This window comes from Helianthus annuus, chromosome 14 (assembly GCF_002127325.2).
Source record: "Helianthus annuus cultivar XRQ/B chromosome 14, HanXRQr2.0-SUNRISE, whole genome shotgun sequence".
NCBI classification, from domain to species: domain Eukaryota; kingdom Viridiplantae; phylum Streptophyta; class Magnoliopsida; order Asterales; family Asteraceae; genus Helianthus; species Helianthus annuus.
The window spans coordinates 170,158,900-170,185,394 of NC_035446.2; the positions used below are offsets into that span (position 1 = coordinate 170,158,900).

A 26,495-nucleotide genomic window follows, 5' to 3' on the forward strand; every position below is an offset into this window, starting at 1 on the left:
TACATTTATTCAACCCGTGTAATAAATGAGAATTTTTAAAGATGTATTATTTTATTATTTGATAAACAATATTACATTTATTTAACCCGTGTAATACACGTGGTTTTAAAGATATAACATTTTTATTCTGTATATAAAATTACATTTATTCAACCTGTACAATATGGTTCTTATAGATATAATTTTTTTATTATTTAATATATAAAATTATATTTATTCAACCCGTACAATAAATGAGGTTTTAAAGATATATTGTTTTATTATTTAGTATATAAAATTTATTTATTCAACCCTGTGTAATACACGGGGTTATAACCTAGTTAATCCAATAAACTAACCAATGGCTTTGGTTTCGGCTTCGGTTGAAGATAATAGCAAAATTAACCAATGGTTCTGGTTTTCATTTAATCTTCACCCGGAAGTATTGCATTTAGTTTAGTACAAAACTGTGTGCATAAAATCATATAATGTATATGCTTATCCGAGAAATAGAATAAGATACATAATACTTAAAAGTCATTTGTCATTAATAACTTAATTACACGTGCGAGAAATAGAATAAGATAAGTAGTACTTAAAGTCATTTGTCATTAATAAATTAATTACACATTTTAAGTATTATATAAGTAGCATTTCATGCAATACACATATCAAAAAATCCAAACACATCTAACTATGAAGGCTACTTTCTTCATATGCTTCCTCATAACATTCACCTTCTCTTGCTCATCCAAAACCACCACCACTATTGGCAGCATAAACTGGTGGTGCACTCAAACCCCATACTACCAAACATGCACTCGCTACATTGCCGAGGGTAGCCCCTCCACCGCGAACATATCTATAAACCAGTTCCTAGACATTACTGTAAACGCGGCTATAGACGAAGCACGCGTGGTCCAGAAACGCACCCAAGGGATCGAGGCCCGTACTAACCCGAACAGTGTAGAAAAAATCTTATGGCACAGTTGTGCTGATTTCATTGACGGGATGGTGTTCACACTGAACATGGTCCTTGACCATACCCACCAACCCAGCCCAGATGACATCCACACGTGGATAAGTGCTAGTATAACCTACATCGACGTGTGTGAAAAAGAGTTCGAGATAATGAACATAACCACCGACTTGTTACCCGAAGTAACCACCAATTTAACACAACTACTACTCAACTCTTTAGCTATTAGTGTTGTTATCAAGGGTGCTAATCCTCCTGGGTTGCACGAATTGAACTTTGGCGACGAGTTATACAATTTTTCGGGTTTGAAAACAGTACAGCCAGACGTGGTGGTTGCTAAAGATGGCTCGGGAAATTTTACAACAGTTCAAGAAGCTGTAAACTCTAGGGGACAACGAGCATGGGGCCAAAGGTATACGATTTACGTGAAAAGTGGGGTGTATGAAGAAAATGTTGTTATTCCACATGAAGCACCATTTATTACCATGTATGGTGACGGAATAGGTAAAACCATCATAACCGGCAACCGGCATGACACTGGCGAGTTGAAGAATACGTCCACGTTTCGTAAGTACACACATATGTTTTTATATCAAATATTTACTTTAACCTTTGTTTTGTCTATATAGATTAAAATTTAATAAGCAATTTTTGTTTAACTAACAACTTTTTACACTTGGTTTATATGTATTCATATTTAATTTTGTGTAAACTTTTAACTATATATATAAAACGATACATATTAATTAGTTATTTTTATCATACTTTTATATTTATTAATAATTATATAATGTATTTTCAATAGTACGATTATTTATTTTCGAATACCTAGAGAGTCCTTTGTATTTCTCTAAACAAAAAGTGATAATAAAATAATAACTAAATTGTTATGGTCTATTTGGATTGCAGAAGTTTGGGGTCGTAGATTTATCGCTCTACACCTGACATTTCAGAACACAGCGGGGCCTGAAGGTGGGCCAGCAGTGGCGTTCCTCTCCGGCTCTGACACATCAGCAGTCTACCAGTGCAGCATTGAGGGCTATCAAGACACACTATTTACTTTCAATTCTAGACAATTTTACAAAGAATGCCAAATCTATGGAACTATTGATTTCATTTTCGGCGCAAGTCAAGCTGTGTTCCAAGATTGTGATATCTTTTTAAGGAAACCAAGACTCGGAGGAGGGTTGGTTGTGACTGCTAACGGTCGGAAACGCAGTAATCAAACTGGCGGGTATTCGTTGCAAGGGTGTAAAATAAATGCTGCAGACGATCTTAAGCCCGTTGTAGGTCAGTACAAAAAAGCATTCTTAGGAAGACCGTGGTTTGCGTATGCTCGGACAGTTTATATGCAATCTTTTCTTGATGATTTGGTGGACCCACAAGGATGGCTTGATAGTTGGGGTTACAATCAAACTGCCTATTGTGGGGAGTATAAGAATTCTGGACCAGGTTCATCTACTGAACAAAGAGTCAATTGGCCTGGTTACCAAGCGATAACAGATCCAAATATTGCCAATCAGTTCACTGTTGCTGAGTTCATTAATGGCACCCAATGGCTTCCTACATCTGGTGTGCCTTTTGTACCCGGGTTTGAAAATCAGTAGTAGAATGTATTGAGGAAAATTTTGTAACCGAAATCGAGAATGATATATGATGATATGCATTGTTTAGTCATGCACTACTCCTAAATCGTAAAAAACATAAAGACTAAGGGTGTCCGGGGCACCTTAGGTGACCCCCTTAGGTGACTCCATTCACCTATTAGGTGAGCATTGCCAACACTTAGGTGAGTTAGAGAGAGAGTAGAGAGAGAGGGTGAAATAGGTGGGGAGTTGCCGAGAGAGGGGAGGAGAGAGGGAGATCTTGACCAATCAATGCTTTTCTTCTTTTTTTTTTTTTTGTTTTTTAAAAAAAAAAAACCAATTCACCTAAGAGGGAGTGCCGCCATCAAAAAGGGGTATTAGGGGAGTGTTAGAGGGGAGTTGACGTGGCATTTTATGGTTGGTTATGTGTAAGAGGGGGGACTCACCTAAGAGGTGAGCACCCCTTACACCCTAAAGATAACTAAAATATACAAGGTTAATGATGGTGATTGATGACCACCATTAATTCATGTAAAAAAGAGTAAGTTGGTATTACATCCATGAGAAACATATGGTTACTATATCATAAACTTTGTTTGATTACAGAAAAGCAATTTAAAGGAAAGTAGATTTTAAGATTTTGATTGTAGGTTGAATTAAACTAAACTGCAAAGTTAAGAAGCAAGTAATACACCAAAAAAAAGAGATTAAAATCGGGTATGAAAATGAAAAACAAAAAAATAATGATTGGTTTTTTAAACGTTTTAAAACTGTTTGGTTTTTCTAAACCATCTGGCTCTTATATTTTTGCCCCGTGCCAGAGGACGGTTAACGGTGGGAGGCGGTGACAAAGTTTGTAAGATTTAAGATGTTGCTATTGAATTATAACTCTAAAAGATCGAAAAGAAAAAACTAGTCGTCTTATCCGAATCTAGTTTAACTCTCAACTAGAAGAACCAATACATTCCACCTATTTGAATCTGGGTTAAGTTGTAACATGGATTTGTTTCGTATTTCAATCAATGGTTTAGTTTTTAAAGTAAAAGTGAAAGATCATGAGCTTTATATTCTTCTGCATAAATTAACAACTGCACAAAAAGATATGTTTACATGTTAATGTTATTTAGACTAAATAACTAAAATATTGTAAGCCTTACTATCATATTTTTCTAGAAACATGTGAATCATCATCAATTTATAATGTGAGATTATCAATGGCATCACTTGGATATGTATGTATTTATTTATCTATGGGTTTTATAAATAGTTTTATATTATTGTACTGAGAATATCTAACTGAAATATAAATGGTTACCAATAACCTGGTTCTTAATTTACTTTAGTTATTTTTGCTTTCCAAGACATGTTGGTTTTCCGCCTCAATGCGCAGATAAAAACAATCTAGTTAGTTATTACAAGTTTACAACCAAATATTATTGGACTGGGTCGGCTTAATGGATTTTATTCAAGTTTAAATTGGACTTTATGGAAGGCCAGGTTAGTAAGTTTTATGATTTGCGCCAACTGGTTTTTCAATGCTTCAATATAGGGGGTAGTAAGTAGTTTCTTGTGTATTTTATTTTAAATTTATATTAAAACTAGTGGGATTCTTAAGTTTTTGTTCATGTCAGCAAAAAAATTAACCTTAATTAGAAAAGGCTCGATAGATGAAAACAGTTTGAAAGTTAGGACTGTCTTAAGAAATTTCTTAACTTTGGATTAATGTTGATCAATGGGTCAAAGTTAGAATTATCAAAATCCAATTTCACTTTAAAAAAGAATACAAGTTATTAAAGAAAAATCAAATTAAATGAAAACCAAATGAATTAAAGTTTAAAGTATAATGTATGTCGATTTGAAAGTTTAAAATTATGAAACCTAAATTAAAATATTTAATAGATAAAATATATATAAAAATATATGGACATTAAAGTAAAAAAAGGAATAATACCCTTAATTTGTTTTAATCAATATCATGATTGATAAAAAGTTTGCTAACAATGTATGCACATAAATTTAAATTTGAAATTAATTATAATAAAATACAAATATGATTATTTAACTTAACAAAATTTTTGATATTAGTTATTATAAACTGGAAAATAATTTATTCTACATTTATAATTAATTCATAGCAGTTGATATTTATATAAGTTATTTTAAATAAAACATATTAAATCAAATCAAAACAACGTAAACAATAAAGGAAAATTACCTATATATTTCATAATATAATTAACTAGGTTAGAACCCCATGTAATACACGGGTTGAATAAATGTAATTTTGTATATTAAATAATAAAAAGTTATATCTTTAAGAACCCCGTGTATTATATGAGTTGAGTAAATTTAATTTTATATATTAAATAATGAAAAAAAGTTACATTTTTAAGAACCTCATGTATTGTATGGGTTGAGCACATGTAATTTTATATACCAATCAATAAAAAGTTATATCTTGTTATATCTTTATATACCCTGTGTATTATACGGATTGAATAAATATAATTTTATATACCACGTAATAAAAAAAGTTATATCTTTAAAAACCCAGTGTATTACAGTGTATTACACGAGTTGCATAAATGTAATTTTGTATAATAAATAATAAAAATATTATATCTTTAAAAAACCTCGTTTATTACAGGGGTTGAACGAATCTAGTAAAAAAATATATCTTTAAAAAAAATTAACAGATATACTCGATATACGATGGATGGGGTGATTGCGATGATGGTTCTTAAAAATGTCACGTAAACATAGCGTAAATGATTCATGTTTTTGTTTTCCATGGAATAAAAGTACAGAACCAATAAACATCGATTAATGTTTTTGTTTACCCCTTATAAACATTTTTGAAATAGATTCTACCCTTAACTACTTTAGTTTAATAAAATAAATAAATCATTTACATTATATTAATATTTCAAAATATTATATTATCTCCTATACGAATTGTTAAAATTTATATTAAATTTAATTTTAAAATTATCTTTTAATTAGTATTAATTATTTATAATCAAGTAGGATAGACAAAAAAAAAAACAAAAAATAAATGACTCCAATGAATGACATGTGTTCCCTAATTGGTTTCTTTTATTATATAGTATAGATTTTAGAAATCAATAAATGTAAACAATTAAAAAAGATATTTAGTTTTGACTTTACATTTAGAAATTTAGAAATTCTGAATTCAAATGCAGCTACAATAATTTAAAACATGTTATCATAATTACAATTAACCTCTTCATTTACCATAAGACGCATTTTAAACACTATAAATGATTATTTATCATTATCCGCATTTCAAAACTTCAACAATTGTCTTTTAAAATTCTCACATTTGTTGACTTACGAAACATCTGTTCATGCACAATTCAACATCTACATAATCTAAATCAAACTAAGAGACAATGAGAAGAATGCTTTCATCATCATGCTTTTATAAAGATTGAAATTACGTCTAATAGCTTAACAAAGTAACAAACTCCCTACATCTACTATTAGCCTAAACACTATTACATTGAAAACCTCTGTTGAGCAGCATCTACTGAATATCATCTGTTCTTCTTTAACATCTATTGACCCATAGCAAACCTTTGCTTCTTCAAACTTTCTTTAGACTCTGTCTTCATCAACACATGATCACTTCAAACAGATGTTCTGTTTGGGTAAAATTTACCTTTGACAGACATTTAGAGTAGCAGATGTTGAGTATTTGTAATTGATATGAGGAAATTCTTCAAAAAAACTGTTGACTTACCAAACATCTGTTCAGACACAATTCAACATCAATATAATCTAAATCAATGATATTATATAGTGAAATATCTTACAGCCCGAAGGTCAGATCTCAATTCACTCTAGGTTAAACAATCTAGCAGGAAAAGAACGTGTATATTTTAACATAAGGGTAAATTACACTTTTCGTCCTTTATGTTTGTACCAGATTGCAAAAGATAGCCTTTAACTTCAATAATTACAGTCATAATCCTTTATTTTCAAAACCCGTTACACTCTATGTCCTTTAGTATTAACCAGGTTAAAATTTTCAGTTAAATTTATTCAATTAAGGGTATTTTGGTCAATTCATATTTTTATTTAAATGTTTAATAAATAAAACCAAAAACATTCCATATACACCTCATCTTCCCCCATTTCCTAACCCTATAACCCTAACTACAACATCTTGCCACCACCACCTCTTCATGCCGCCGCCACCACCGCCACCACCACCACCACGAGCCATAAACTGATCGATCTCGAGTTGCTGCTGCTGCTGGATCTGAGAAAAAATATCTTCGCCTAGAAACGTAAACCTATCACATCTTGCCACTACCACCTCATACTGCCGCCACAACCGCCACCATCAAGAAACCGTTCACACTGATTCCCAGATCTCCAACCGCCACCATCAAGTCAAGTCAAATCACAACCCCTTGACTCCAAAAGTCACGATTTTACTTCCAACCGTCGAGAATTACTAGAAGATTCAGTGATGTAAACCTACACACCAATGATTTAGCAGTTGGTGGTTTGGTCAGAAGCAGTAAAAGACATGATAAAAACATCAAGATGGGACAATTTCTAAAAAGGTGCAAACTTTAAAGACCCTTTCCGGTTCAACGAAGCCTGAGATTGACCACGGTTCAAAAAAGTCAAAATCTGACAATCAAGTTGTGGTGCCGGAAAGAGGATGCATTGGACGGCAGGATGTGGTGGTGGTGGCGGCATGATTTGGTGGTTAGGGTTAGGAAATTGGGGAAGATGGGATGTATATTTTTGGTTTTATTTATTAAACATTTAAATAAAAATATGAATTGACTAAAATATCCTTAATTGAATAAAATTAACTGAAAATTTTAACCTGGTTAATGCTAAAGGATGTAGAGTGTAAAGGGTTTTGCAAATAAAGGATTGTGACTGTAATTATTAAAGTTAAAGGTTATCCGTTGCAATGCGTTACAAACATAAAGGACGAAAAGTGTAATTTACCCTTAACATAAACATGTAAAATTATATTTAAAAGCAACAGCTTTTAATGCAAAACATTTAATAGCCTAACAAACTCCCTACATCTGCTATTAGCCTAATCATTATTACATTGAAAACCTCTGTTGAGCAGGATCTATTGAATATCATCTGTTGTTCTTTAAGATTTGTTAACCCATAGCAGACATTTGCTTCTTCAAACTTTCTTCAGACTGTGTCTTCATCAGCAGAGGATCACTTCAAAACGGATGTTCTCTTTGGGCAGAGTTTACCTCTGACAGACATTTAGAGGAGCAGATGTTTTGTATTTGTAATTGAGAGGAAATTCTTCAAAAAACTGTTGACTTACCAAATAAAAAATAATAATAAAATTTCAAACCTCTGGCATAAAAAAACAATTAAAAATCCCTTCATTTAAAGACCAACAATACTCTACATAGTAAACGCATGCTTCTATAATTTCAGCAGACACGGATGTTGGGAACCTTTGTTAGGCAACAACAGATGTTGGCAACAGTAGCAAGTCAAATAGCCGTTAGATTAGCAGAGGATCACTTCAAACATATATTCTCTCGTGGGCAGAATTTACCTTTGACAGACGTTTAAAGTAACAGATGTTGAGTATTTGTAATTGAGAGGAGGAAATTCTTCAAAAAACTATTGACTTACAAAATAATAAAAAAAATAATAAAATTTCAAACCACTTCACCGGACACGTATGTTGGGAACCTCTGTTAGGCAACAACAGATGTTGGCAACAGTGGCAAGCCAACAATCGTTAGTTTAAACAAAACTTATGAGAACAGACAACACCCTTCAGCAGTGGATAACTTTTTAGCCAAATAGAGGTTTAAAAAACAGATAGATATCAACAGACTTTTTAGCTATTTTTTTTAAGAATGGAATTTTAGGATTAAAATTTAGTTAGAAGATTAAAAGATCAACAATTACATCGAGTACTGAACAACGAAACTTTAAATCTAACAACAACACCATGAAATTTAAGAATCTAACAACCAAAATTTAAGAAATTTTAGCTTCAACTCCCTCGAGTACTGAACCTCTCGATGTATATCTTTGAGCATCGCCATGAACTCCATGGAAGTTGAAGGCATCACCATCAGGTTTCTGTAAACCTGGTCTCTCGTGAACAGACCAAGATGCAGTCCTTCAAAACACCTTTTCAGCTCTTGAAGAGTAGCTCTATCCTCATATACTTAATCCTCAACTTGCTTGATAAAAAGCTGCTTTAAATCATCGGAGTCTGCAGAAGTGTATACATCTTATATGTATACATTCTATACAACCAAAATTAAGGCAGGAACAAACAAACTGAATCTACTTATATATCGTATTAAATAAAATCTTATCTTACAGCAGAAGCAGATACTTTCTTGCGTTTAGTAGGAACCACTGTAGATTCTACATCATTATCATCTGCTCAAATCATTCATAATCATCATTTAGTCATAAGCCAGATTAATTTCACTGTACATTTAATAATCCTTATTTGTATTTAATCTAATACTATCAATATCCATATTAACATATTCTAAAACCATTATGGCTCCACAAATGCTTCTACCACTGATTACTCGAAGAAAACAGAGCTGAAACATATCAACAGTTTAAAATAAAAATTATCAACATTATCAACAGTTAAAAAAAATCCACAAACCTAAAATAACCCGCAGATGATTGTATGAATTTCAAACAACTGTGATTAGACTGAAATATAAACCAAGAATTAGAGAAGATCAGTTCAAAATTCAAAATTTCAAAATTACAAAAAAAAAAACATATTTTCAACTATGTTGGAACAATGATGCTGGAACAATTATGTGAAGCACAAAGATCTGTAATCGAAGAGTTTCTTGAAACAGAAGCCGAGAGTTTCTTGCAATTGGTAGGAACAACTGTAGAACAATAATCATCATCATCTGCTCCAATCATTCACAATCATCATTTAGTCATAACTCAGATAAAAAACAATTACGAAAAATCAAGAACAAAAACAAAAACAAACATAATTATATATGACATTACCATCATCAAGGCAAACGACATATCCCCAAAATTTGTTCTGAAAGTAGGTCAGAGAGAGCTTCGGTTTTCTTTTTTCCTTTTTGAACAAATGTCGAGTATTGAGAAGAAGGGATTTGAGAGAGAGAGATACATTGGAAGAGTGGTTTGAAAATACAAAAGCAGAGAACACGAGAGTGTAAATATGAAGAGGGAAATAAGAAAAAAAAAACCTTTATATAAGAAGATGATTGAAAGAAGTGAGTGAGTGACATGCATTAATTTCAAATTATGTATCCCCATGCATTTTGAATTTGAAATTACCGCCAATTTCAAAACATCTGCTGATATATACGCATCCAAAGGACCTTCAACCTCTGCTAGCTTTAAAGGATAGATATGGGCAAAGGTTTTGGATGATAGAGGTTTATATAGATTTTAAATGATTTTATATATTAAGACTTATGATGCAGTAATGACATAAGAAAAGCATTGTTGGATAGCCACTCTCGCTGCCACATCAGCTTTTCTTATGTCACTCAGATTTCTCCTTTTATAGAAAGTATAGATATAGAATAGATGTAAAAACAATTATATTTCACCTCACACTTTAACGGATAATAATATTTCACCTCACACTTTATCGGATAATAGTTTCATATGAATTTTTATAATATGATTTAAATTAAAAAATTTTGAGGGAGGAGAAGAGGTTATCATGTGACATTAATTGATATCTTTTATTAGAATTATATATAACATAAAAGAAGAGCAGTTCAATAGTATTGTACAAGATTTAATGCATGTTTTACAATTTTATTAGTTTTTGTCCTTTATTCTATTTCGTTATTTAGTGTAAACTTTTTTCATTTACAACCCATTAGTTTAACTATTGTATTTTTTTCTTTTACTTTAACCAAATTACTTTTCTACCTCTAAATAGTTTTTTTAACGAACACGTTAATACCGTCTTACACATATTTTTTATTTGCTATAACGAGTGTGGCAAAGGTTTTTTTAGTTTAATATTTTTTTATGAACACGCCGATACTCTTTTGAACATATTTTTTAACTTTTTTTCTTTACTATAACGAGCGCGCCAAAACCGACTATTTTCTTTTTCGTTTACCTTATTTTTACCTTTGTTATTTAATATATCGTTTTACCTTTTGTTATTATTTCATATATCATTTTTATAAATTTATTTATCGGTTGTCATTGTGTGCTATACGTTCTGAATTCCAACCGCGCAGGGCCGGCCCAAGGGTAAGCCAAATGAGGCTTGGGCCTTGGGCCACCAAAACTATAGGGCCTCCACAATTTGATGAAACCATAGTCTATTTATAAAAGATTTAGGGTGTGGATTATCAACAGATTGATGGTTGGTAGTGTAGTGGTTTTGTATATGTATGGATGTTGGTGAGACCCGGGTTCGAATCTTTGGTTTAACATTTTTTTCTTCTTTTTAAATTTCAACACAAGCTTTTAAATAATTACACTTGGACCCTTCAAGTTTAACTTTCAATTACATACATTTTTTTTTGGGAAAAAGGCCACAAGATTTTACTTCGCCTTAGGCCACCAAAATGGTTGAGCCAGCCCTGCAACCGCGTCCCTACGCAACGCGTGAGTAACTACGACCCTAGTTTAGATTATAATTAATATAACATGTTTTTTGAAGGGCAACATTATCAGTTGACGAAACTTATTGCATTAATTTCATAACTTTCGGAAGAAGTAAGTTTTAAGTTGTTCAACTTACTAATAAGGGATATTGGATTTTAATAACCCTAACTTTCACTAATTGGCTAATAACGCTCTCAACTTTCAATTTGTACACCAGCACTCCTAACTTTCAACTTATTGGCTGAGAACACTCCCTAACTAACTGAACCCTAACCCAATTAGTTTTTGCTGATGTGATATTTGATGTGGTCCATTTTGCTGACGTGGCATATGACATGGCAACTGATGTTACATTTTTTTTGCTGACGTGACATTTTTGATGACGTGGCAGTTGATGTGGCAACTGACATGCAATTTTTTATGACGTGGCAGCTGACATCAGCTAACTTGGTTAGGGTTCAGTTAGTTAGCGAGTGTTCTCAGCTAATAAGTTGAAAGTTGAGAGTGCTGGTGTACAAACAGGGTCGGCCCTGAGAATTCGTGTACCCTGTTCAAGCTCGAAAAATGTGCCATTAGGCCTTGACGAAATTGAGGATTTGGCTCAATAAAGGTCTAAACCTAATGCCAAAGGGGTTAATAACTAATCTAAACCATAAGAATGGTTTTCTAAGGGGGTCTATGTTGGTGTTTGTATGGTTGTACCCGATTAAAAAAATATTTTACATATACATATCGGATTTTTTTCATAAAAAAACGTGCCCCTCGAAATATCGGGCCCTGGCCGGTGGTTCTCCCCGCCCACCCCCAGGGCCGGCCATATGTACAAATTGAAAATTGAGAGTGTTATCGACCAATTGATGAAAGTTGAGGTTATTAAAATCCAATATCCTACTAATAAAGTCCTAAAAGGTTAACCTTATTTTAAACAGATTGTTAGAGTATGTTAATTAATAATCTCATAAGCGACTCTCATATTTATTTACCTTTTAGGATTATAGATGTTAACTTGTAACGATATCCAAAAATGTTAAAATGCACTCATCAATAATATAATCATTCAATTATTTGGACTAACTCTATATATAGTATCATGGTTGGTTAATAGTCATGCTGTCGACACAGAAACTTTTAGATTCTAATTAACTTAATAAATAACCAGGGACATATCTATGTGTTTTTTGGGTGGGCAGGCGCACGTCTTAAAAAAATTAGTGTATTTTTTAGGAAAAAAATACGACCGCACCTCTTGAGAATAAGATTAAACCCCTCACCCGCACCTCCAATAAATAATTTCTGGCTTCGCCATTGTAAATAACTTATCAAATATATAAATATAATAAATCCTTCGTTAAAAGAAAGAATAAAACATTTCGAAATTGTCTAAATAGATTCAATAATCACAACTTATCACTTACAAAATCGATTTATTTATAAATCTAATATTATATTATTTAATAATATAACTTTTAATAATAATTAACATAACAGTTAAATAAAAGATATATCTCATATACCTAAAGATGATAGATACTATATAAAATTGCTTAAAACCACTTATAATTAAGCAAATGTCGATATTTTTCTTTGAAATTTATATAAAAAACAGATAATTTTAAAATTAATTTACCCAATCGAGAATATCCCAGATAATGATTGTTAATTATTGTTAAATACATAAGCTAAAACTTATAGTTTACACAACTTGGATTACAAATAATTTGAAGGGCAATTGGATTTTAACATCTCAAACTTTGAAGAATTGGCCGATAACACCCGCAACTAACACTTTGATCCGTGTTAATGCACTTTAGGTGATAAGTGCATGTCTCCAAATTTGTTAGGGTCTTTATTGTACATTTGTAAAAGATAGTCCCAAGTTTATCATAGGGACATTTTGTCCAAGTTTTAGGATGGTTTCATTAGTCAGAGTTTTTGTATGGGACTAAGGTCAGAGTTTGTTTATGTAGACATTTTGTCTGAGTTTTGTCTAGGTCAAAAGGTCTGAGCTTTGTGCTATTTGTTTTGTCCGGGCTTTCTAGTTAGTCTTGAAAGTCCGGGCTTTGCCTTGTATATATACTTTTATATGGAATAGACAAGGTAGCGACTCTGTGTGAAATTCTGTGCACCTAACCCTAATCATTGTGTGTGTTTTTGTCTGGCGGCTGCTTTGTGTGAGTGACGTCATTCATCTTCATCATCAAGAATACTCAGTGTATTCTTGATTTTTCTCACAAATCTTTGCATTCTAGTGTTTCATCTGCAGTGGTTGATCATCAGGTGGATTCCGCACACCTGTTGGTTGCTTTAGCTGAGTGAGATCTTGGATTAGGAGGCCTAACAAGTGGTATCAGAGCAGTGTGCTCATACTACTGTAGGTGTTCTTAGTTTGAAGGTTTTGGTGAGAGTTTAGTGAGTTTTTGTGTTTTATTCATGATTCTTCATTCATATCTAGTGATTTGATGATGGATTTTGAGTAGTTTAGTGATTTTTAGTGTTATTTAGTGTTATTCTTCATCTGGGTTTTACAGGGGTTTTTGGTTCTTGTTCATACAGAGTTTTGAAGGTGAAAAAGATTCTGAGTTTGATCTTTGGAAGCTTTGTCCGTGGTTTACATTCTGTGTTTGTGTCTCCGGGGTATTGTTGAACCAGTGTGTAGTCACATTGGGGAGATAGTCCGGAGATTGGTTTCTTCTGAGTTTTGAAAACTCTTGTTCTGAGTTTCAAATCTCCACTGTCCGAATTTTCACCTTGTTTAATAGTCCGAAGTTTAGCCTTTAAACAAGTCCGAAGTTTAGCCTTTTGTTTAATAGTCCGAAGTTTAGCCTTTTTGTTTAATAGTCCGAAGTTTGTTTAGTGTCCGTATTTTGTTCAGTGTCCGAATTTTTTTTATATAGTCTGAGTTTTATCCGTTAATATAGGGGTCCGAATTTCATCTTTATCTATTATCATATAAGAGTCCGACTTTTCTACTAGGTTAGAAGAGTCCGATTTTTATTTTGTTAGTGTCCGAATTTTAAATAGTAAGGGTTAGAAGGGTCCGACCTTTTACTAGGGTTAGAAGAGTCCGATTTTTTTAAATGTTATAAGTTTTATTAGTGTCCGACTTTCTTTAATATTATTCCTTCCGAATTCCTTAGTGGCTAGAAGTGTCCGAATTTCTTAGTGGTTAGTTAAGTCCGAATTTTTAGTACAAAGTCACTGTGTCCGAATCTTAACCTTAGGTAGTTGGTTAGTCTGAGTTTAAATTCCTAACAGTGTAGTCCGAGTTTGTCTGTTTGTGTTTATTTCAGGTTTGTGTGATCTGGGTTTCGCAACTCTGTTTAAAGCTCAGACATTTCACTCCGTGTTTCTCTCCAGGTTTTGGACTTAGAAAATCTTTTCAGCAACACAGTTCTTACTTGGAAACATACTGTTGTTTTCTGAAATGGCAAACAACAATTTGACTGCAATGGTGCAAAACCTCAAGCACAATGCTGAGGTAGGAAGTAGCGACAAACCTCCTTTGTTGATAAACGAGCTTGATTTTCCTGAGTGGGAAGAGCGTTTCGAAAGGTATGTACGAGCGAAAGACATCAAAATCTGGTTGTGTATTGTTAAAGGATGTGGAGCTACTCCAGTACGTACGTTGACGATTGATACGTATTTGGCACTCACTGACGACCAGAAAAAGTTTTATGACTGTGAAGAGAAAGCTATGTCAATGATAACGATGGCAATGACACAGTCTATACTTCATACGTTCCGTAAGAGAAATAGCTCAAAGGAATTATGGGATAGTATGATCCAGCGATATGAAGGAAACAAAATGTACAAGAAACGACGTCTTGAACGTTTGAAGACTCAATTCGTTGTGTTCAAGGCTTTGAAGAATGAATCATTTGATGACACAGTAAATCGATTTTATCATCTGCTGAGCGAACTTGATAGAAGTCAAGAGGGTATCTACACTGAATTCGAGAAGGTTGAGAAGTTTCTGAATTGTCTTTCGAGAGAATGGAATATGTACACCGCTTTGATCAGAGAGGGTGTTCTCTACGAAGAGCTTTCATTGGAAGAAGCTGTTCAGAAACTGAGGGGTTACGCTTGGAATATGGAAGATCAAGCATCTGATGTCGAGAAGATCCAAGATCCTCAGTTGTATAAGGCTTCGAAACCAACGGATAAGGGTAGTAATGGTGGAGTCGGTGTTGCTTTGTATTCGGAGAATGAAGGTCCTGCAAGTGAACACGCCTTTATAAGCAACAATGACAGTTCAAGTGGAACAACCAATTCAAATCAAGGGATGTACTCTTCTAGTGGGGCTTAGAAATCTCAAGGAACAAGTTTGAACTTTCCCAAGATAGATGCAAGTTGTTTAAAGATGATTGAAGAAAACATGAGTCTGTTGGCGTCCTTCATGACTGCCTACGAGAACTTCTGTCTTGGAAAGCTCGTTGAACCGTCAAGTCTCGATGAGGACTTTGATCAGATAGATCAAGACGAAATGGAAGAACTTGATCTACAACTCAATATGGCACTGTTAGTCCGAAGAGCGAAGAAGTTTCTGTTGAAGACGGGTAGGAAGTTCATAGGAGGTCAGACAAAGACTCGAATGGGAGTCGACATGGCCAAAGTAAAATGTTACAACTGCGGTATCTACGGGCATTTCGCACGTGATTGTCGAAAGCCGAAAATGGAAAGATCTGATAACAATTCTCGAGGAAGTAATTCAAGACCTCACAACAATGCTTCAACGGCTACCTCTAACTCAAGTGCTCGTTCAAGTGGGTCTGAAAATCATACACCTTCGACAAACAATGCTATGGTGGCTCAACCTCTACAGAGTGTGACTGAGCCTTATGATTGGGGTTGTGCTTTGGAAGACATCTCAGGAGCTATTGTGTCACAAGCATTTATAGCTGAAATTGTGAACGAAGAAGTGCACGAAGAGGTTGTCGAAGAGACTAGTATTGAGGAGCTTGCGGTTGTAGCTGAGGTTTTTGGGGAAGAAATGGATTCGGGGAATGTTGCTGAAAATGAAGATCCTTCAAATGAAGAGCCTGTTGAAAAGTCAAACAAGACAGAAGATGGAGAAAAAGGAGAACGCTTTGAATTCAACATCTCCACAGCCGAAATGCAGCAATTTGCGGATGCAGAAGCTGAAAGGTTGGAAGAGAACTCCGCAGAAAACGAGGCTTGTGCATTCATGGCTGGCATTGAGGTAAAATCATCTTCTGTAGATAAGCGATGTGCTAGATGTGTTGAGTTTGTGACTAAGATTGATAGATATGCACTTCATAACACAAACTTAATTGCAGATTTAGAAAAATCCAGAGAACTCATTGCTGTTTTGTCTAATTCAGATAAAGAACACCGAATTAAGATAAAAGCGCTGAAAAATGATATCTCTGAATTTGAGAGACTTGTGGCTCAGGGAAATCTTAGAAATCAGGAATTAAAATATGAACTTGAAATGAATCAAAATTGTGTTTTGGAAAAGAACAAAATCATTTTGGAAAAAGATAATCTGATTTTAGATTTGCAACGAAAGATTGAAAAGTTCAGGGATTCATCCGAAGTGATGAATTTCTGTATTAACAGCCGACGTCTCAAAGAATCTGAGAAAGAAATGTTCGGCATTGGTTATACTTAAACCATAACTATACATCGATGCCAAGCATTGATCCGGAATTGGCAAATTTTGTGCCAAAGACTCATCTGACGGTTGAACCGCAAAGTGAGTCAGAATCTGAGCCAGATGAAGTTACTGACTCAGATCAGTCGAAGATGAGTGGAGTTTCAAAGAAAAATGAAGTAAATCTTGAAAACATTGAAAATTTGATAAGCAATAAGATTTTGGAAATGTTTAATCAAGTTCAAAATGTGAACTCAAAACCGAAGTCACATGGGAAATCTAAAAAGGCTTTGAAAAATATCCCTAAAACTGAGTTTGTGAAAGGGGAGGATTTTGTCAAAGAAGAAGTTAAGATCGAAACAGGTTCCAACTCTCAGTTTGTGAACCAAATTTTGAAAAATTCCACCAACGACTCATCATCTTCGACCACTCATGAGGAACGTCCAAAGAATGCTGCGAAAATTCGTAAATGCTACAAGTGTCGTGGGAAAGGACACTTAGCAGCAGACTGTCCAGATGACAGGGGTAAATCTCTTGTTGATCCTGATCAAAAGAAACCTTTTGTTGAAAAACCACAAAATGAAGCAGTTAATGTTGAAAAGAAAAATGGTAAAAATCAGAAGGTTGAGAAAAACAAAGTGATTAAACAAGAAGTAAAACCAGTTATCAAACCAAATGTTAAATCACAACAAAATCAGGATCAGGAGGAGAAACCTGTTGTTATTAACCGTGGGGACAGATCGGAAAATGTATCTCAAAGACATGAAACTCGTGAGAAAACCCCTCACAGACGACAGAATCATGTTACTTTCCAAGTAGTTGAGAATGACCAACGCTCTGGAGGTTCGAACAACAACTATGTTAGACCTCATGCACAGAACAGATTCGTGAATGACCGAAATGCGTCACCCCCCCCCCCCCCCCCCGATTTCCAAATCAAAGACCGCATTCGGATAATCATCCACGATCATTCTCAAGACACGAAGATGCTCCTAGATTTGGTAGGAATTTTGAGCCACCCAGGAATCAAAATTACAGTTACCAAAACTATGGAAGCCGAGGGTATGGAAACTTTGGTTATAACAACAGATCGTCAACTCCGTATAATCCACGATTTGCGGGGACTCATTCCAACAATTTCCGAAATGGAAATGGTGGACACAGAGGCGATGATGGTTATTTCAAAGAGTTTTCTTATGTTGACGAATCAGGACGACCCAAGACCATCATGGCTTGGGTCCCACACTCTAACTAATTTTTTGTTGGGGAGTGTAGGAGCAGCTGAAGAGGGCTATCTATATTTGGTATATCGATATTGGCTGTTCCAGACACATGACAGGAAACAAAGAGTTATTGAACAATTTTAAACAAATCCGTGGTGGTTATGTGAATTTTGCCGGTGAAAAGGGTGGTTACATCACCGGTGAAGGCTCTGTGTCAAATGGAAAAATCACGCTGCATAAAGTGAACTACGCTGAAGAACTGAAGCATAACTTGATATCAGTTTCTCAAATCTGTGATAACAAGTACATGATGTTGTTCACTGATAAAGCTTGCTTCGTCTTGCGTCCGGGGTTTGTTGTTCCTGAAGATTGGATCGTTATGAGGGCTCCAAGGGTGAATAACACATATGTCATGGACATGCGCCCGTTGGTTAACTCGTCTGCTCCAGTGACTTGTCTACTTTCAAAGGCGACTGAAGATCAATCGTATCTCTAGCATAGGAGAATGGGCCACGTGTATCTGCGAAAAATGAACCACTTAGTGAAAAACAACTTAGTGTTGGGGGTTCCTTTACGTAGTTTCAATATGCACAACAAATGTGAATCATGTGAAAAAGGAAAAATCAAACGAAAGCCTCATAAACCAAAAACAGTTAACTCTATCCAAAAACCACTTGAATTGCTTCACATGGATCTTTTCGGCCCGATCCATGTTGCTAGCATTGGTGGGATGTCTTATTGCTTAGTTGTCACTGACGACTTCTCACGTTACTCATGGGTATTTTTCTTAAAAACAAAGGATCAAACTGCTGGCATTTTAAGAGATTTATTCAAACAACTTGAGAAAAATTATTCACTTCCTATTAAGAAAATCCGAAGTGACAACGGCACTGAGTTTAAGAATCATTATATGGATGAGTTATGTCGGGAAATGGGAATAGTTCATCAGTTCAGCGCTCCATATGTTCCTCAACAGAACGGAGTTGCAGAACGGAAGAATCGTACCCTGATTGAGGCGGCCCGCACTATGCTTTCTGAATCAAAATTGCCAATTTTCTTCTGGGCCGAGGCGGTAAACACTGCATGTTATGTGTTAAATCATGTGCTTACTGTCAAAAGAGAAGATAAAACGTGTTATGAATTGCTTGAAAACAGGAAACCGAACTTATCTGGTTTTCAACCTTTTGGGATTAAGTGTGTTATCAAACGCACCAAAGATACTCCTAAAATGGGGGAAGTTGGTGAAGTTGGGTTCTTTTTGGGATATGCCAATGGAACTCCAAACAAACGCGTGTATAACATCAAGAAGCGAATAGTGGAGGTCGTGTTTGACATAACTCCTTTGAGTTTTGATCCTCCACCGTCCGAATTCGGTCCCAAAAGTGGTTATGATTATGATAAATTATTTGATTCGTTTGATCTTCCTGATGTTTCAGAAGAAGATTCGGAGGTTGTATACACACATCTTGTGAACAAAGATGAAGTGGATGCGAGCTGGAGAGCAAGTATTCCTACTAATGTGTCTTCGAATGTTCCAGTCGCTGATTCTTCGACCGTAAATGATGTTGTTGCTGAGCAAATCCCCAATGCAGCTGCTCAAACTACAAGTGGAGATCTATACGTTGACTTTTCAGCATATCCAAATGTTGATGCGTCTTCTGGTAATGGTGAAGCTTCTAGTAGTGATGCAAATGCTGAGGGGGAGATTCAATCGAATTTGGGAAACAATCTTCAAGCTCCGGCAATCCCAGTTCCAAGAACAAATATTCATCATCCTGTTGATAATATTATTGGGAATCCAAATGCAGGAGTGCAAACGCGAAGGAGTATTTCAGAGATGCAATGTCTGTTCTCTGCTATCAAGAAAGAAGAAATCTACAATCTTAGCCTGCATGAATGTTTTATCTCTCAGATAGAGCCGAAGAACTATCAAATGGCTCTGAAGGATAATTCTTGGTGTGAGGCGATGCAAGAAGAGTTAGCTCAGTTCGACAAGTTAAAGGTGTGGAATTTGGTCGATCTTCCAAAAGGCCAGGATGCAATCAACACGAAATGGGTTTTCAAGTGCAAGAAAGACGATAAGGGTGTCGTTGTAAGAAACAAAGCACGGTTGGTTGTTCAAGGCTTCAATCAGGAGGAAGGGATTGATTATACCGAAGTTTATGCACCGGTGGCAAGACTGGAAGCTATTCGTTTGTTTCTAGCCTTTGCTGCACCCATGCGTATCAAAGTCTATCAGTTGGATGTGAAAAGCGCTTTTCTTTACGGGAAATTGCATGAAACTGTGTATGTATCCCAACCACCGGATTTCGAAGCTCTAGGGTTAGACAACAAGGTCTATTTGTTGGACAAGGCTCTCTACGGTCTCCATCAGGCCCCTCGAGCATGGTACGAGACGTTGTCAAAGCATTTATTGGAGCATGGGTTCTCGCGTGGTGCGATTGACTCCACACTGTTCATTTTGAAGAAAGGGGGAGATTTTCTGATTGTGCAAATTTACGTTGATGACATAATTTTTGGTTCTTCAAATGAAGATTTGTGTCGTGAGTTCGAAGCAGTGATGAAATCAAAGTTTGAAATGAGCGCGATGGGCGAGTTATCCTTCTTCTTAGGTCTTCAAGTGAGTCAAGAAAAAACCGGGACGTACGTGCATCAGACAAAGTATGTCCACGAGATTCTCAAAAGATTTGGATTGGAAGATAGCTTACCCTATGACACGCCTCTACCGACAAATCTCAAGCTTTCACCCGATGATGAGAAAGATCCTGAAGTGGATCCGACTCTATATCGAGCAATGATAGGTTCATTGATGTATCTTACTGCTTCACGACCAGATATTATGTTCTCTGTTTGTTTGTGTGCTAGGTACCAATCAACTCCGAAGGAGTCGCACTTGAAAGCTGTCAAGCGTATTTTCAGATATCTAAAAGGGACGCCTAAGCTTGGATTGTGGTATCCAGCTGAAGGTGGTCTGGATTTGATGGCGTATGCTGACGCAGATTTCGGAGGGTGCCGGATGAACAGAAAGTCAACCTCTGGCGGCGCACAACTTCTTGGAAATCGTCTTGTCTCTTGGCAATGCAAAAAGCAAGTTGCCGTTTCTCTATCCACGTGCGAGGCCGAGTACATTGCTGCTTCAAGCTGTTGTGCTCAGGTCTTGTGGATTCAGCAGCAAATGAGGGACTACGGTTTGAATTTTACTCGAACTCCTATCCTTGTCGATAACAACTCTGCCATTTCCATAACAAACAATCCAGTTAATCACTCACGCACTAAGCACATAGATGTTAGGCATCATTTTATTCGTGACTGTGCTGAGAAGGGTTTAATAGAAGTGGTTAGGGTAGACACCTTGGATAATCTTGCCGACCTGTTTACGAAAACATTCGATCGGGCTAGATTTGAAAATCTGGTCCGAATGATAGGCATGATCAACCCAGAGTAAAATGCTTTCAAAACTTGCATAGAAACTTTATGTTGTCTTTTCTGTACAGTTCTTACCGCTTTCGAAAAACTGAAAAACTCCAAAAATATTTTACTTAGTTGTAGGATAAATTTCAGAAAAATACAAAAACATTTGAAAAAGTTAAAATGAAATCGTGTTGAGATATAAGGGAAATGATAGTACATCGGTTAGTCGTATCTGGTGCAGGACTATGGTTATATGCATAAAATTAACCGTTAATTGTGACAGCTTCATTATACGTTGCTTCGGTAGGTTTTACGCGTAAATAAGAATCTGTCTTTGGTATATAAACATAATGAACTGCGTAACTCGTGTGGCGCATCTCTCGGATATATGGTCTTGGTACCGTAATTTCGTTTGATAGATTGCCGAGGTTCTGAGATACGTGGTCTTTATGCTGTTTATCATCTGGGTATCATGGTTGTTTCTTTTACCGGAAAATAACGGGGACGTAAGTCTAGATCTTCCATGATACCATATATACGTGTAAATATCCTTAATACATGATTCATTAGACCCAAATAAGTGATAAACAATCACATGTCCCACAATATTATGCGGGAGTCAAGTTCCTCCTCAATAAGTGATTCTATCACAAATGACTTGCTCCTGTGCCCTTTGCATCTGAAATCCAAATAAGTGAGTATCTCACATTAGCTTATACGTCAAAAACAGATGATAAATGGTATACTCACCAGTAAGATGATCTCTCGCGCATACCTTGATACGGGAGTATATTCTGAGGTGGGTAAACATAGTTACTGTCAGCTATTAATGCACTTAATTTCATATCTCGAAAACAGTGTTCGAAAGCGTGCTAAAACTTAAGTGGACCACAATACCGTTGAACGTCTTGAACTGTCAATATCATTCTAAAAGATTAAAGCTAAATGCTATAGTTCTTGTGTTGGGTACTGACAGTAAAACCGATATGATTCCTTTGCTCTGATTTCACAAAAAGATAGTTAGTGTAAATACGTTCGTAGGTTTAATTTCTTCTTCAGTCAAAAATTGAAAAACATCAAAAAGATTTTGCTTTCTTGTTTCTATGTGCGAGTTATATTATTAAGAATACTCTAGGGTAGGGGTGCAAACGAGCCGAGCTACTCGCGAGCTACTCGAGCTCGGCTCGAAAAAAATCTCGAACGAGCCGAGCTTAAACGAGCTCGAGCTCGAGCCCGAGCCTAAAAACAAGCTCGTTTAGTAAACGAGCCCGAGCTTCGCTTATCGAGCTCGAGCCGGCTCGCGAGCCTAATCGAGCTTTCTATATATATATTTTTTATTAATATATTAAACATATATTTATATAATAATAATTACCATTTATATAAATATAAAAAATAACTAAATTATATATATAATAATAATTATTATTAATATAAATTAATTAAAAAAATACTAAACGAGTCGAGCCCGAGCCGAGCTCGAGCTTGAAGAATTACATTCGAGCCGAGCTCGAGCTTCAGAAATAAAGCTCGAATCGAGCCGAGCTCGAGCTCGAGCTTTCATATGTTAAACGAGCTCGAGCTCGAGCCTGGTCGAGCTCGGGCTCGGCTCGGCTTGGCTCGTTTGCACCCCTACTATAGGGTTGTGAAAATTATTTAATAAAGTATCAAATATCAAGTTCAGTAAGCCTAAAATAAGTTTTCTCATGAAAAATCGGTCGTGTAAGATTCATCTAAGTGTTTGTGAGAAAATTCATCAGGTAAGGTAGTCGATAAATTCTGTTCCAAGCAGTAAAATTTTAGTGAAAGACTTGTTCTTTGAAAAAACTTCACAATTTTGAAAGGATGTGTTGAGAGAAGTTTAGGGGTGTAAGTGGGAAATTAAGCTTAAACATGGTCCGATTTAAAAAAAAATTATAATAAAAGGTCCGACTTTTAAATAAACATCTTCGGGTCCGACGTTTGACACCCTTGTCCTCGGATCCGAGTTTTATAACCCAACCAAAGTCCGACTTTTAATGTTGCCTCGGTCCGATTTTTTTTAAAAAAAAAACCCTTTTAGGTCCGACTTTTATCACGTCGTTCTTATAACTCAATTGTGACCGAGTTTTTCATCTTCCCTCACTTCTTCCTCTGTTGTTTCATCCTCTGAGTTCTTGCTCCCTCCTTCTCACCATCACTTCTACACTCCATCTCTTACACTCCATCTCTCCTTGCAAGCTCTTGCTTTTGTTAAGATTAAAACTAAGTGTTCTTCTTCAAGGTATGTAATCTTTACATCTCCATGGGTTCCTATTTGGTAAGATTTTTGAATTCTAGGGCTTGATTTGAACTTAGTGTTCATAGTTCTTGATAAATTCATGCTTGAAACTTTGTGATTTCTTACAAATTGTTGATATTAGTTGATGTTTTTGAAGCTTCTTGAAGTTAGGGTTTTGTAGAAAATTTGGGGCTTTTGTGTTTGGCTTCAAGAACTTGGTGTTCTTGATGTTGGGGTTCATGAATCTTGAAGAAAATTGCTTGTTTGAGTTGTTTTTGAGCTTTGTTTGGTTGAAAGTTGTGTGTATGTGTGTTTCAAATTGGTTGCTTAGACAAATAGTGTTACTTGTTTGAATGATTATGTTCTTGGCGCGAAACTTGGTTGTGTTTAGGAAGAAGATGAAGAAAATTTGAATGTTTACCTTTTGATTCATCATGAAAGGAGTGTTTTTGGTTTATTGTGTTAAAACTTTGAGATTCAACTTTTGTCTCTTCCGTAAGTTCGGAGAGATCAAAGTTTGACTCTGTGATAAGTTTTTCATTCCGAGTTTTGTTTTCTGTCCGAGGATCTGTTCCGAGTTTTGAAACTCAGACATAATGTGTTTCTGGATCATGGGTCCGAGGATCTGTTCCGAGTTTTGAAACTCAGACGTTCTGAGTTTTAAGTTTAAATGAGTCCGAGTTTCCTTTAATTGTTGTTGTCCGAGTTTTGCTTTTCAAAACAGTCTGTACCGAGTTTTTTAAAGCAAAAACTGTTGTCTCCGAATTTTGTTTACTGTCTGATGATTATAATGGTCAGAGTTTTGAAGTTGGGTCAGTATTCTGAGTTTTGAAATTGGTAGTTCCGAGTGTCTTATCTGGTATAGTCTCCGAGCTTTTACTAGTCACTATATTGTTCCGAGTTTTCACATACATCAGATATCTAGTCCGACTTTTTGAAAAGCTTTTGAGATCCGAGTTACTTAACAGTTTTGTGATCTGAGTTCTTATACATCGCTCCGAGTTTTCTGTGTCCGTTTTTTTTTTATTAATTAAAAAGGCTCCGAGCTTTAGCTTTACAACATATGTTCAGAGTTTTTAATTTTAAACTGTGCACTGTGCATAGCTCCTGCATAGCTCCGAGTTTTTGTGTCCGCTTTAAGAAACAGTTTTGAAAGCTTAGTTTTAAACAATGTCCGAGCTTTAGCTTTAAACAGTGTCCAAGTTCCAAACTGTGCACGTGCTATTTCCGTGCTTTGACTTATCAAACATGGTTTTCAGCACTCCGAGTTGTCTGTTTAAGGTTATACTTACATACTTTCTAGTGTTGTGGTATTATGTTTGAATATGTTCCGATGATTCAACTATGTGTTTAACTGTTCGAGGTTTGCCCTCTTATACATAACTGTGTATTCGCCTATGTGACAGTAATTTTTGCCAGAAGATGAATATTGATGTTTACTACGCGTAAACTGAATGCTAAATTTCTCTAACTGTTCTGCAATTATATCTGATGCATGTGTTTCGTTTTTGGCTTGTTTTTCAACAGAAATGGCAGAACGACCTCGTCCAGTTCGTGAGTTCCATCGGAATCATAATCAAATTGCCTTGCTAAACGAAAAAAGTTCGTGGTGGAGCCGAATATACTGATATTATACGTTTTCTTCGAAATTCAAGAATTGGTTTCGCGATATCCGAGAATATTCACCAAGTGCAAGCGTATATTGATGATTTTTGGCGTACGGCTCGGATTGTTGATGATTCTATCGAAGCTACTGTTTCTGGAAGCTCTATTGTTATCACGGAGGCAGTTATTCGTGCGGCTCTACGTTTTGGTAATCTAGATCATGGAAACACGTGCTATGTGCGTCAAATCCGTGAACGTGGGGTTAGATCTTTCGGTTATGTTGATTCTTTTACTAGGAAGGAGATCTACAAGGGATTGATTATTGGACCGTGGAGATACTTCTTTCATGTGTTGATGCAGTGTCTGTCTCCACGAAAATCGGGAACTGATACAATGGGTTATGATCTTCTTTCTGCGATGATTGGATTAACTTACAACCAGCCGTACAATTTCTCTCTCATGATACACCAAGCTCTCAAACACCAGATTGGTCTGAAGGCAAATGATAAGCGTTTGATGATTCTGTATCCTCGTTTCCTTTGTCTTATTTTTCGACATTTGTTGCCGAATCTTTCGTTCGAAGGAACTTTACCTGCCTACGCTCAAGCACCAATGCCTATTCGTATTTTCACTGATTGTGCCAGAGTTAACGGGTCCAAAAGGACTAATGCTCGTCCTGTGACGACTCCCTTGTGTGGTGCTATTCTTCAGGGAAACTACAATCCAGATCATGATCCGAAGTGGTTAGACATTCGAAGTGGTGTTGATCAAATATTTGCTGGAGGTATGCAAGCACTTGTTGAAAATGCTCAAGAGCCCGTGGTTGTTCAACCTCAGGTTAATCTTCAACAACCACCGGCTAATCTTCCGGAACCTGAACCCGTTCAGGAACCAGTGATTTCTGAACCAGTTGTTATTGCTTCTATTCAAGAAGCTGTGTCTGTTCAAGCTCCAGTTTCTACGTCTTCGGCAACTGGGGTTGCTGTAGAAACTGATGATGTGATTTTAGAGCTTGATGCTGCTTTAGATGTGGGTCCGTCCTCCCGTATAGTTGACAAAGGGAAACGTCCTATGGAAGAAGTTATTGTGGATGAATCCATTGATGATATGCCATCCGAAAAACAATACCTTAGTTTAGTAATGAAAGAACTTCAAGATCGTCTTTCACCTTCCGAGAGAGAAAAGCTAGAGTTATTTC

The 26,495-nt window shown here is 35.7% G+C and overlaps 1 protein-coding gene across 1 annotated transcript; it reads left to right on the top strand.

Annotated features, from left to right (window-relative positions):
• The first annotated feature begins 675 nt into the window (after positions 1-675).
• On the top strand, positions 676-2,565 carry LOC110907866 (pectinesterase). The gene is made up of 2 exons (XM_022152786.1): positions 676-1,525; positions 1,868-2,565. Exons 1-2 carry the CDS (start codon positions 676-678, stop codon positions 2,563-2,565), a joined length of 1,548 nt encoding a protein of 515 aa, XP_022008478.1.
• Positions 2,566-26,495: the final 23,930 nt, after the last annotated feature.